General features: G+C 36.5%; 1 protein-coding gene across 1 annotated transcript in view; it reads right to left on the reverse strand.

Moving 5' to 3' along the window:
* Diaph3 (diaphanous related formin 3) overlaps positions 1-14,676 on the reverse strand; it is a 485,489-nt gene that overhangs the window by 170,812 nt on the left and 300,001 nt on the right. The window contains 2 exon segments of the mRNA XM_060391498.1: positions 2,471-2,634; positions 11,460-11,585. Of these exon segments, the coding sequence (XP_060247481.1) occupies positions 2,471-2,634; positions 11,460-11,585 (290 nt within the window).

A 14,676-nucleotide genomic window follows, 5' to 3' on the forward strand; every position in this document is an offset into this window, starting at 1 on the left:
AAATACAAGTTTAAACAAAGAATTTGCAGGTAGGCAGGCATCGGGCATGTTGTAGCTCCTCTCAATGTGGAAGCCCTTTTATAAGAAGCCTGAGCTTCTCCCCCACATATCCCTCACTTGTAATGCTGGCCCTCACAAAGCACTGTGGGGACTAAGTGGGCCTTCATGTGTCCATATAGTATACAGGGTCTAGAGAGAAACTAGTTCTCAACCATGGGTTAATTTGAGGTTTTTTCCTGGTGTTTTGGGGGTTTTATTCCTGGTGTTGATGGTAAGAAAAACAAGGCGTAACAAAATTCCATCCTATTTTTCCTCAGCCCTCATTTCTGGAGAAGCTGGATCAGCAGCTTTAAACAGACTGGTGCCCAGTAAGCACACAGCCTTGTGGAAGAAAAGGGCAGCAACACAACCTTAACCCCCATGTTGGGATTCTTGGTTTTAGCGTGTTGAGTTAAAGCACTGTCAAATGAACAGCTGTTCTTCACAGGAGCTACAAGATCTTGAAAATTTCCCCTCTTGGTCTACATGGCTTGTGGCAGCAATCTGGAACAGATGTTGCCTCTTTAGCTATTGTAACAAGACTCTTATGGAACAGAAAAATAAACCTGAAGAGTAATATACAGACAACTTAGTTGTGACTGTAGTAACTCTTAGGAGAGATGATGTAAGTTAGCCAACAGTATACTACAGGGACTGGACTACATAGCGTTTAATTGCTAAAGTTCAAAAGCAGAGGTAGTTTGAAAACATTTCAGATAAATTGATTACAAATTAAATGACTTACAACAAATGACACTGGCCATGACCTTTATTTGGGGAATAAAGGCTAGATTTAAATTTAGTCCAAATTGAAAGTGTTGAAGATAGCACATATTTACCAGTTCATGAAGTACAGGCCTATATGGGATAGAACCAGGATCCAGACAGCCTAGCTCAGCACGCTGGCTCCTTGCTAGCTACATAATTATGGGCTGAACAGATTTCTCTATGTCTTAAGCAAGGCATCCACTGATCACCTGATACTAAAGTTTACCAATTTTTAAGTGAAGCATTATGTATTAGATACACATGGTAAATAAGAGAGACCTAAATCGTAGCAGAGGAAGGAAAGCCTGGAAAAGATGAGTGGAAGGAGGTGAATGTAATGATCCAGCTAAGAACAAAAACCAAAACCAGAAGACGCAGTATTTCAGGCACTGAACATGGACGGTAGAGTGGCCTGAACTAGAGCCATCTCTCCATGGAAGCCAGCCAGAGCAGCAGTAGGTCTGGACCAAGGACCTGCTACTGTCCTTCATCACATAATACAATATAAACCTTGATCATTTATGTACAGAATAGATCAGTCTAAACAAATGAAGTGATACTGATGTCACTCTGGAATCCAAGTCTAGTTTTCTCAAACCACAAACATTTTAAAAATTTACTTCTACTAAGTGTGTTGCCTCCCAAGTAGTTAGAAAATTCAAAACAGTGTATTACACAGAAAGTGCACACACACATGTGTCTATCATAAGAAGACAGAGTTAGTACATAGCCACTAATTAAAACAATTTAAAGGACCACTGAATTTTGGGAGAAAACAGAATGAGAAGTGTTAGCAAATAAATGGGGGTTTTCATTAAAAGGTCATCAATTCATTTTTATGCAATTATAACCAAATCCAACAAAGTTAGCAATAAAGTTTGCCTGAGATTTAAAAAGCAGCTCTTGAAACCCGATCTTCTTTTTCTTTATACTTCAAAACTTTTTAATCCTCACAAACATTTGCTGAAATATAAAAATGACTTCCCCATTTATAAGAGTTTTTCCCTTGCCATACTGAATCCCCCGTCTCCCAAGGGAAGCAACAATACCTTCTCACTTTAATATGTGTGTGTGGCTTTTTTCCCCAGCTAATCAGCTAATACTTTTCAAAAGATCTTTTTAATACTTAAATGAAAGGATTCTACCTCAAAGACCTGACCTCGCTATTAAAGTGTCTGAAGCAAACTGTAGGAATGTAAAACCTACTCAAAGGGAAATGGCAGGGAGCTTATTGTACAATGCATTAAAAAAAGAGGGGAAAAAAAAGCTTCGCAGGAGCTGCATGGAATTTGGTAAAATTATACCACAAAAATACAAATTGATCTTAAGCATAAAGAAGCAAATTCATAGCCAAAAACTTATTATAAATGTACTCTGTAATCAGCCAGGAGGGGGCCTGTATGAAAACCATCAGAATTTGTCACGTTTTCAATCAAATTTTCTGATTACAGTTTCATGTTTAAAAAGGCCCAAAGGGAACAAACCACATATTTTTCAAAAGATTTAAAATTTGAAAAATTTAATGCTAATACCCAATACCAGCAAAGGTAGGTTTCACTGCAAAAACCAATAACAGAATTAAATAACACAGTAACAGAGAGAACAGGCAAAAAAAGTATTACAGGAACACTTTTCAGGAAGCAAAAGAAAGATTTTCCCATACCATGAATGTAGTTCTGAAGTTGTTCAAGTCATTAAAAAACTCTTCCACAGAAACCTTCTTCATGTCAACAGCATAGTAGCGCATGGCACTCTGGTACAATTGTGTCATGTTGTCAAGTAGCTTGGAGAGTTTTTCATACTGCTCTTTTGCACTGATGACAAAGCTGTATATATTTAGTTAAGAATTTTTGAAATATACAAAGTTGGGAATATAGATAACATTTGATATTGTTACTGGCCACTTACTCAATTTATACTGAAGATTTTAAAAGCAAGATGGTTTTATAAGTTAACTAATAACTTCATTATGCAGGAGTATTGGTGACTTAAATTCTTGTCTATAAGATTCCTAGTTTCCTCAACTACAAATTACATGATTGAAATTTATGCTTGCACACACAAAACATAGTGGGCAAAGTTAGAGACAGATATAAGGAATTGTGCTTTCACTTTCTGACAACAGAAATTTCTGACAATAGAAATCATACAATTCTGAAAGTCACTATAGTAATATGAGAATGGTAAGTCACAAGTAGTAGAAAATATTTCAAAAACCCGACCACAGACTATTTTTAATTTCACTACAAAACCAAACCCTGCTGGTAACATCTGATATAAATTCATCACACCATACTCTGATGAGAGACTCTTAGCATATAAGTCATGCTGCCCAAAGACACTTGTAACAATGTGTTATTTGAATCTTGGAGGGAAGGACCTCCTCCGAAGGTGTCAGGTGGAAAGTTAAAGACATTCCATTCATAAAACGGCAAATAAGGAGACACTTGGACACAGAGTTGAGATATAATGTAATGGTTTAGGAAGAAGCTGCTTTGTCGAGGGTCTTTGACTGATTCTATACCACTCTCCTTTTCTGCCCATATAACTGATATTCGGCTTTGAGTTTTAATGATAACCATAGCACAAATACTATTCATTTTCTCCCAACATGTAGGAAAATGGATTGCCAACAATCCATTTGTTAAACAGTTTAATATAAAGCAATAGTGTTTTTATTTTGAGGTAAGAACTGTAAGTAAGGAAACATCAGAAGTACACCTGCATATACTTAGGGCAAGAGTGCAATTATATTAAAAGATGGGATGGAAAACATGACTAAGAGCCAGAACTAAGAAAATGACATAGTTTTGTCCTAACAGCCAGGAAGTTTTAAAGTTGATTTTTTCTTCTTATTATTATGTATAATACAATTTGCTCCAAAATGAAATGAAGTGGAGCTTCGAATAATGGGAATTACCCAAAATAATAATAAAGTCAGCCATGATTAAACTAAGAAAATTTTGGAAATAGCGAAATTAATCCTTAGACATTTGAAACAACTGTCGGGCAGAGCAGAGTAACTGGTTATATGAATAAAGTATACTACTTTAGAGCCGAAAGTCCCCTCTTTTACGGGACAGTGAACGAATAATTATCATCTCAAAGAAGATCCAAAACAAGATGTCCTTGTACCAACTCTTTTTTAATCATTTTATTAATTACAGTTTATTCACTTTCTATCCCAGCTGTAGCCCCCTCCTTCATTTGCTCCCAATCCCACATCCCTTCCTCATCTCTTACCATGCATCTCCCAAGTTCATTGATAAGGGAGGTCCTCCTCCCATTCACTCTGACCCTAGCCTATCAGGTCTCATCAGGACTGGCTGTAGTGTCTTCCTCTGTGGCGCGGTATGGCTGCTCCCCCCTCAAGTAGAGGTGATCAAAGAGCCAGCCTCTGAATTCATGTCAGAGACAGTCCCTGTTCCCCTTACTAGGGTATCTACTTGGACACTGAGCTGCCATGGGCTATATCTGTGCCAGGGATCTAGGTTATCTCCATGCAGGGTCCTTGGTTGGAATATCAGTCTCAGAAAAGACGCCTGTGTCCAGATTTTTCAATTCTGTTGCTTTCCTTGTGGAGCTACTGTCCCCTCCAGGTATTTTTATCTCTGCCTTCTTTCATAAGATTCCCTGCACTCTGCCCAAAGTTTTGCTATGAGTCTCAGCATCTGCTTTGATACCATGCTAGTTATAGTTTTTCAGAGGTCCTCTGTGGTAACTCTTAAACCCCACTTGGACAAAGTATCTAAGACTGGCAAGCTGATTCACATCTGTAAACTCAGCACTAGGTGGGCTGATCCAGGATTAACACTATGGATTTGAGGCTAGCCTAGGTTTCAAAGTCAATTTCTGTCGCAAAAAAAAAAAAAAAAAAAAAAAAAAAAGGAAAGAAAAGGCAGTAAATGTGTGCTTATTAGTAATAATTAGCTGTATCATTTTTCTTAGCATCAAATTCTAATTAGTTCACAAAAACATAGGCAACATGCAACATAAAACACTTCTGATACAATGCAAAATTATTCACACACACACACTACATCTATATCATGTTTTGAGAAATCTATTTTTCCTTTGTCTTTATCAAAACTATGAAGAATTCCTCACATATTTCAGCTTGAATCACTGTAATTGTTCTACTTGGAAGACACACGAGGTGCAGATCCATGTTCATATGATCTCAAAACAAGTCATTAGAGCTAGCTAAAGCACAGCTTGGGACTGTAGCCCTTGTCTACTTCTATTGTTGAACGTCGAGCTTCTTCCACAGATAGAGACGACCTTGTTCACAGACCACTATTGCCATCTTCACAAACACACTGGTTCCATGGAATAGGGAAATGGCTCAAGTGGGTAAAGTGTTTGTTGTGCAAGAAGAGTGAGGTCTCAAGTGGGGATACCCGAACCTATGTAAAAAGCCAGGGCAGTGGCAAAGATATATAATTCCAGAGCTAGGAGGCAGAAAGAGTTATATACCTGTAGTTCACTGTCTAACCAACCTAGCCATATGAGGTAATCTCTAGGTTTAGCAAGAGACCATCTCAAAATATACGTTGGAGAAATACTGAGGAAGATACCAGAAATCAAATTCTAGCTTCCACATACACAAAGCTCTAAACGTGTACACAAGTGTATGCATGAATGCTGTTTACACAGGTACACAGATGCACATGCACACACATGGAATCACAATCCTTCCATTAATATAATGTTCAAGAACCAACTTCAGTGAAATCTATATACCTAATATCTTTGAGAAACTCATTTTAGAATCCAGGATCTAGACAACCATTTCAGGAAATATTCCTAAGGTCCCTGTCCATCTAGGCTAGACAGAACAGTTTTTAACAAGACTCTGTGGTCATGAAATGTACATTATACAATGTAGAGACAAATAAGTATAAAAAGACAAAAACCTCCCTACATAATTAAATGAAACAAATGAAAGTTTCCTTTGTTACACAGCAAGACAGATGTGAGAAAGGAGAAAATCCTGGCTAGGAATGTGTTCAGCTAAAAGAAGTAGGTCATTATGTATAAAAACAGAACCCTAAGCTTTTGGCCGATGGAGTAAGCTTACCGTAAATTAGATTCAAGGAAAACCAGGAGGGAGATATTTAAAGCAAATCTTTAAAAGCCAATATGAATAAGTGATAAAAATGAAGAACAAATAAAGAAAAATTGCAAACAGATAGTGGCAACACAAAGAAATTCAAGAAAACAAAGTCCGTTTACTCAATAACCCATCCCCCCATTCTTCAGTTAGGTCATGAGTACACAGCACTATTTCACACATTATAATGTAGCTTTACTTCTTTGACAACAACCCTAACACACACACACACACACACACACACACACACACACACACACACACACACAAGCTTTTAGATCCTTTTCCTACAAAATGTTCTTTCTACATACAATGTTAAATATTGTAGATAGAAATCATATGATGAATTTACTGGACTAGTTTTAACATCTACTCTGTAATTTCAAAAACATGCAATGCTATCTTATACAAAAACTAAACCAAAAATGAAAGGGAGGTAGGGAAGAAGTTGGATTTCGATGATGACACATGAAAAAGTATCAAAAATTTCACATAATTTGTGCTAAATACAAATATATATATATGTCTCGTAAATTAAGTTTTTTTTTTTTTTTTTTTCTCAATGCAGTTTATTCAGGAACCTTGAACAATCATTGGACCATGGGTAAAGCCAGCCCACTTTAAATAGCCTCTGGGTAGCCAACCTCAGCATGCCACGTGGGCAATGCAGATAGGTCCACATACATGGAAGCAAGCCAGATCCTCAGCCTTAGCCAAATGTGGAGTTGTTTGTGACAGAGAGCACTCACCATCGGGAAGGTGGAAGGCGGAAACCAGCTCCATCTTTAAGGCATAGCATTCCGCAGCTCTCTACAGTTCCCCCTTTTTGTTTTGGACGCATCAGGCAAGAGTAGAGGTCTGATCTCTGATATTAGAAATAAAATGGGACTTTGTACTGATGTTCATTTAGGTGTCATCCACCCAAAGAGCATCAGACCCATCCGATACCTAAATTAAGTTTTCTTAAGAGATGAAGAGGAGGGAGGGAAGAGAAGGGCATGCTCTATGATCTATTTGCTGGTTTTCTGAAAGAATGAAAGAAAGAATGCAGAATTTAAGTCCAAAGAAAGGAACAGGTAGCATCCAGCATAAACCCAGGCATTTACTCATGTTTCTCAGTGATAAGAATGCACATCTCACATATCTTCATACACCTGCTTTTGAGCATACTTCAAATTATGTTTTATATTTATTATATAAATGTTTACTGTGGAGCTATTCAATTAATTATAGTTCTGGCCAGGTTTAGAAACTAGAAAATAATACTATGAAAAGGCTGATGGCATTTGAAATAACTGTGTATTCATTTAAATGATGTACCACAAACATATATTTTTTTTTTTTTTGTGGAAAGATGCAAACATACTTGGTGAAAATATTCTCTAAGAATAAGAACACTGTATGAATGAATGACATTAGTAAAGTCTCATAAAAGAAAACTGTATCTGCCAGCTGGCTAGTTTTATGTCAACTGGACACACAGCCTAGAGTTATCTGAATGGAGGGAACCTCATTTGAGAATATGCCTCCATAAGACCTGGCTGTAAGGCATTTTTTTAACTAGTAATTGATGGGAAAAGTCCCAGCCCACTGTGGGTGGTTGTATTCCTGGGTTGGTGGTCCTGGGTTCTATAAGAAAGCAGGTTGAGCAAACCAGGTGGAGCAAGCCAGTGAATAGCATACTCTGTGGCTTGTGCATCAGCTCTTGCCTCCAGGATCCTGCCCTGTTTGATTTCCAGCCCTGACGTCTCTCAAGGATAGAGAATGGCTCTAAAGTGTTAAGCTGAATAAACCCTTTCTTCCCCAACAGGCTTGTTGGTTATGGTGTTTCATCACAGTAAGAGGAGACCTAAATAAGACAATCTATTTCTTTAAATACTACAACTAAGATGATAAACTCAGGTGACAACACATGCTGGAGAGGATGTGGAAAAAGTGGAACCCTCCTCCACTACGCATGAGAATGTAAAGTTGTACAACCACTTTGGATATCAATCTGGTACTTTCTCAGAAAATTAGGAATAGTGCTTCCTCAAGATCCAGTTACACCACTCCTGGGAAAATATATCCAAAAGATGCTCAAGTATACAAGAACATTTGCTGTTCGTGTTAGCTTTATTCATAATAGCCAGAACCTGGAAACAACCCAGATGTCCCTCAGTTGAGGAATGGATACAGAAATTGTGGTACATTTACACAATGGAATACAACTCAGCAATTAAAAACAAGGAAATCATGAAATTTGCAGGCAAATGGTGGGAACTAGAAATGTTCATCCTGAGTGAGCTATCCCAGAAGCAGAAAGACACACATGATATATTCTCACTTATAAGTGGATATTAGACATATAATATAGAATAAACATACTAAAATCTGTACACTTAAAGAAGCTAAGCAAGAAGGAGGATCCTGGGTAAGATGCTCAATCCTCATTCAGAAAGGCAAATGGGACAGACATTAGAAGAGGGAGAAAAGGAGGAACAGGACAAGAGCCTACTACACAGAGACTCTGAAAGGCTCTACACTGTAGGGTATCAAAGCAGATGCTGAGAATCACAGAGCCAAACTTTGGACAGAATGCATGGAATCTTACAAAAGAAGGCATACATGGAAAGACCTGGAGGGGACAGTAGCCCCACAAGGAGAGCAACAGAACCAAACAATCTGGGCACAGGGGTCTTTTCTCAGACTGATACGCCAACCAAGGACTATGCATGAAGATAACGTAGAATCCCTGCACAGATGCAGCCCAGGGCAGCTCAGTGTCCAAATGAGTTCCCCAGTAATGGGAGCAGGGACTGTCTCTGACATGAACTCAATTTTTTGCTCTTTGATCACTTCCCCCTGAGGGGGAAAAAGCCATGATAGGCTACAGAGGAAGACCATAAAGCCCGTCCTGATGAGACCTGATAGACTAGTGTCAGAGTGAATGGGAGGAAGACCTCCCCTATTAGTAGACTTGAGGAGGGGCATGGGAGAAGAAAAGGAAGGGAAGGTAAGTTTGGGAGGGTTCAGGTGAGGGGGCAACAGTTGAGATACAAAGTGATTAAACAGTAATTAATAAAAAAAGTAAATAAAATGAAAACATAAAAAATACCACAATTAATCGATTATTTAATAACTTATTGAATCATAATTGCTCAAAGTAAATATTTACTGTATCCAGGAGTAATGCCACAAGCCTAGAATCCTAGCACTCAGGGAGGCAGAGGCAGGCAGATATCTGTGAGTTTGAGGTCTACAAATAGAAACTACGACAGTCAAGGGCTACACAGAGAAATCCTATCTTGAAACAAAACAACAACAAAAGACCGAAAAATATATACTTGTAAAGATGAATTTTTAACAAATTAAATGACATACAATATTACTCCAGAATTGGTTGAAGAACTAACTATTTCATATGGGCTTCAACTCATAAGCATTTAGTCATAAAACATAAACAAAGTTTGAGTGTTAATAACAAACTTTAGTTAGTACATTTTTATTCATTGTGCATTTTTTGTTTTCTAAGATCCAGGAAGCTCGCAATTTGCCGTTTTAATAAGTTCTGTATAAATGCATTTAATATTCAAAATCTGACTTGTCAGTCCTAATTAAAGTAAACAAAGTCTTGCAATGAATGAATTTAATTACTTCAAAACTAGTATGTCTAACTAAGATGAAAAGCAAATGAGTACAGTTTAATCTTGGCAAAGAATATTTATGATTATAAGCTTTGTCAATAGCAAAGTGCACCAACTGTTCATATATCTGACTTCCAAGAGACACATGAATGCTAATCAGTTCATTAGAGGCTTCTAGGTTGTGATATTTAGCGACAGGATATAGTAGCTCTCCTGTCCATGGAGTGTAATTTTGCTCCGAATGAAAAACTGTTTCCAGCAAAGCCTCATCCTTCCTGGTTCTGATTTCATGCTGGCTGCGTTTTATGAGCTGCACACCTTTCAGGAAGCCGACATCACTCAGTACTTTGTCATATGAATACAGGCAGGGGTATGTCCTGAGACTGGCTGCTGAGCAGGATTTTCCTCCAACCTCAGGAACTCATGCTAGTTTGAGAAACCCAAGCTTCCTAATTAGCTACTCATAGTGTATGACCAAAAGCTACATGGGATCAAAAAAAAATTTTAGATGCTATTTATATCTATAGAAAACAAAATGCAACAAGTTCTGTTAACAATACTTATGGATTAAAAAACAAAACAAAACAAAAAAAACCCACAAAGTCACATAACATTCGTGCTAACATGATAAAATAACCAAGAAACAAATCCAAGAATAACTACACAAATATAACTACAACACATTTATCTTAAAATGCATAATTTTTCAGTTGAAACAATAGTGAAAATCAATACTTCTGACAGATATCTACTTAATCTTTACTCTTAAAAGAAAAAGGAAGGAGAAATCCTTAACAAGTTTACAGAAACAACCTCTTTAAAAGCAGCTGGGTAGAAGATAAGATTCAAGAGGAAACAAACACATTATCCTTAACGGACTGCTACTTAGTGCATTTTTATGATATTTCCTGATATAGACCAAGAAGCAAGACAAAATTGAACTAATTCACAATTAAGCTGAAAGCACATGCAATAAAGTCTATGACAAACCAAATAATAATCTTCTGATTCACTAAATCTCAAAGGAGAAGTAGAAAGAGGATGTCAATTAATTTCAAGTACATCAATAGAAAATATTAGGAAAGTCTATTTTCAAGTCCTTCTTTAAAAACTGGGTTGTCCTTTCATATAGAATTCAGATATCCATATGGGATTTTAATAATGCATTATAACAATACTTCATTACGAAAGAAAAGATAGCCGTTGCTGATTTCATACGGTGGTCTGGTGGTCTGCATGGCAACTCAACATTACTTCAGGAAAAAAGGAGATTCATTACTTCAATTACTAATTAGAGACTAAGCTACGAAGTTACTGATAACCAAGATAAGTGAATATAAAGCAAGCTGTAAATCAAATGAGAAATAAGCTTCATGCTATTAATTAGCATACACTCTTCTCAATCTCATTTTGAATTAGGAGGAAACACACACAAGCTCTTTTTCTAGTTTGGAATGGGCAAGTGTTTCTAAAGGAAACATTACATTATATGTAACCGGTTAATTTCTAATGTATATCAGCCCTTGAGCTGATCAGTCATGCTGAGATTTTATAGTCTATATCTAATTCCTGAAATAGTTCAAAAGTAGCTAAATCACATTTCATGAAATTAGATTCAAACTTCCTCAAATTAAGTTTTAACATTCTTTATCAGACGAAATAAGGCAAACAGAAGGAACAAGATATGAAAAAAAAAAAAAACATTCTATTATTCAAAAAGACAAGAAGAAAATAGAAGTTCTTGGTGTGCATTTATGATAAAATACACCTTGGTTAATTTACCTGAAAGATAAAAGTTAAATCCTTGATAATTTGGCACTATATAATGAACTTTAGCTATACAAGCACACTGAAAACATTAAAAAAAATTATAAATCCAGTTGACTACCGACTTATTTAGATATCAAAGGATATGGACATCTTTATCACAAACTTGTCATGCAAGTCCTCAGGAGGGGGAAAGGTTTCCAAATCCTTCTCAAGCTGTTGAAGCTGCCTTCCCATCTGCTTCAAATTCCTTTCCAGCATTTCTACCGAGACTAGAAGAGAGCATATTAAATGCCTTGAAAGGACAAAATTATAATATATAAAAGGTAAAACAATCTAGCAACAAAACATTTGTTAAAACCTCATAGTAAGAAAATTCACCCTAAAACATTTAATTTCATCAACTTTAATTTTTAGCCTTTTGATTTTTAATTCCAGACATAGGTAATCAAACAAGATAGTCTTTATAAAAATTGGGAAACAGAAGAAGTTTCTACGTGATCCAACTGCACAAAAAAAATAATTAAGAACAGACATGTTAACCACTACAAACATAACAGAAAAATCTAGTCACATGTGAAGAAGTTCATTATTTAAAATATTGAACTCAAATATAATTGTTACATTTTCCAAGATATCTGAGAGAACTGGGGAACAGTTGGGAAAGTTGTAGGAAAAGTTTTTCTTTTGGTCAAACTAATCTCTCATAGGCAAGAAAAGGTAGAAGAGGGCATTTAAGATGTCAAAGTCTTTCTATAACCATACCTGAGCACTACTTATATTTATTATCCAATCACTGACAGGGTCCATCTTTGAATAGTCTGCTCTCACAGTATACATGAACACCACATAGTAACCAAGAAAACGGAGGCATCTACAGCATGAATTGGCCTTACAGTCAACAGTGAGCATTAAGAATTAATTCTCATTCTAGCTAGGACTTCTAGTACTATGTTGAAGAGATAAAGAGAAAGGAAAGCCTTGCCTTGTCACTGATTTCAGTGGGAATGATTTAAGTTTCTCTCCATTTAATTTGATATTAGCTATAGGCTTGCTGTATATTGCCTTTACTACGTTTAGGTATGTGCACTGTATCTCTGAATTCTTCAAAATGTAAAACATGAGGACATGCTGGATTTCATCAAATGCTTTTTCAGCATTTAAGGAGATTTATGTGAGGTTTATTTCCCTTTCAGTTTATTTATATGTTGGGTTACATTGATGGATTTCCATATATCATACCACCCTTGCATGCCTGGGAAGAAGCCTACTTGGTTTTGGTGGATGATACCTTTTATGTGTTCTTGGATTCAGTTAGTGAGTATTTTTACATGACTGTTCATAAGAGACACTGGTCTGTTTTATTCTCTTTCTTTGATGGGTCTTTCTGTAGTTTAAGTATCAAGGTAACTCTGGCCTCATAGACTGAGTTTGGTAGAGATCTTTCTATTTTGTGAAATAGTTTGAAGAATATTGGAATTAGCTCTTCTTTGAAGGTTGGGTAGAATTCTGCATTGAAACCATCTGAGCCTTATTCTTAGGAGATATAGGAATACTTAATTTATTTATCTGGTCTTGTTTCAACTTTGGTGAAAGTAATCTATCAAAAAAATTTGTTCATTTCATTTAGAATTTCAAATTTTGTGGCATATAGGCTTTTGAAATAGTACCTAATGATTCCTTGGATTTCCTCAGTATCTGTCCTTATGTCTCACTTTTTAATTCTGATTTTGTTGATATGAATGGTGTCCCTCTGCCTTTTAATTATTTAGATTAGGGTTTGTCGATCTTGCTGATTTTTCTGAAAGAACCAGCACTCGGTTTCTTTCATTAGTCGAGCTGTTCCCTTTGTTTCTAATATTGACTTCAGTTGTGAGTATGATTATTTCCAGCTGTCTACTCTTTTTGGGTGTGGCTACTTTTTTTTTTCTTTTTCTAGTGCTTTCAGGTATGCCATTAAATTGCTTATATGAGATGTCTCAAATTTCATTATGAAGGCACTTAGTGCTATGAACTTTCCTCTTAGCACTGCTTTGTGTCCCATAAGTTTGGTTAAGCTGCACCTTCATTTTTCATTGAATTCTAGAAACTCTATAATTTTTTTCCTTTATTTCTTCCCTGAGCCAGCAGTCTTTGAGTAGAGAGTTGTTCTGTTTCCATGACAGTGTATGCTTTTTGCTTTTTCTGTTATTATTGAGGTCTAGTTTTAGACCATGGTAGTCTGATATGATACAAGGGATTATTTCAGTCTTCTTGTATCTGTTGAGGTTTGCTTTGTGCCTCACTATATGGTCAGTTTTGGAGAAGGTTCTGTGAGGTACTGAGAAAAAGGTGTCGTACTCTTTTGTGTTTGGGTGAAAAGTTCTGTAGAAATCTATTAGGTCCACTTGATTTCAATAATACAACTAAAGGAGACAAAGGGGATACAAATTGGAAAAGAAGAAGTCAAACTATCACTATTAGCAGATGATAAGATGGTATATATGAGTGACCTTAGAAGTCCTACCAGAGAACTCCTACAGCTGATAAATACCTTCAGCAAAGTGGCTGGATGCAAAATTAACTCAAAAAACAAACAAACTCATGGATTGGTAGGATCAACATTGTGAAAATGGCCACCCTGCCAAAAGCAATCTACAGATTCAATACAGTTCCCATTAAAATACCAACACAGTTCTTTATAGACGTTGAAAGAAAGATTCTCAGCTTCATATGGAGAAACAAAAATCCCAGAATCCCCAAAACGATCATGTAAAACAACAGATCATCTGGAGGTATCTCCATCCCTGATCTCAAGCTATACTACAGAGCAAAAGTAATAAAAACGGTATAGTATTGGCATAAAATCAGAAAGGAGGATCAATGGAACCGAATAGAAGACCCAGAAATAAACCCACACACCTATGAATATTTGATTTTTGACAAAGCAGCCAAAACCATACAATGGAAAAAAGACAGTATCTTCAACACATGGTGCTGGTCCAACTGGATGTCTACATGCAGAAAAATGAAAGTAGATCCATATTTATCATCCTGCACAAAACTAACGTCCAAGTGGATCAAAGACCTCAATACAAAACCAGATACTCTAAATTGGTTAGAAGAAAAAGTGGGGAAGAGCCTAGAACTCATTGGCACAGGAGACAACTTCCTGAACAGAACACCAACAGCACAGGCTCTAAGAGCAACAATCAATAAACGGGACCTCATGAAACTGAAAAGCTTCTGTAAAGCAAAAGATACTATCGTCAGAACAAAACAACAGCCTAAAGACTGGGAAAGGATCTTCACCAACCCTATATCTGACAGAGGGCTGATATCCAGCATATATAAAGAACTAAAGAAGTTAAAAAGCAACAAATC

Source organism: Meriones unguiculatus, chromosome 9 (assembly GCF_030254825.1).
Source record: "Meriones unguiculatus strain TT.TT164.6M chromosome 9, Bangor_MerUng_6.1, whole genome shotgun sequence".
In the NCBI taxonomy this organism is placed as follows: Eukaryota; Metazoa; Chordata; class Mammalia; order Rodentia; family Muridae; genus Meriones; species Meriones unguiculatus.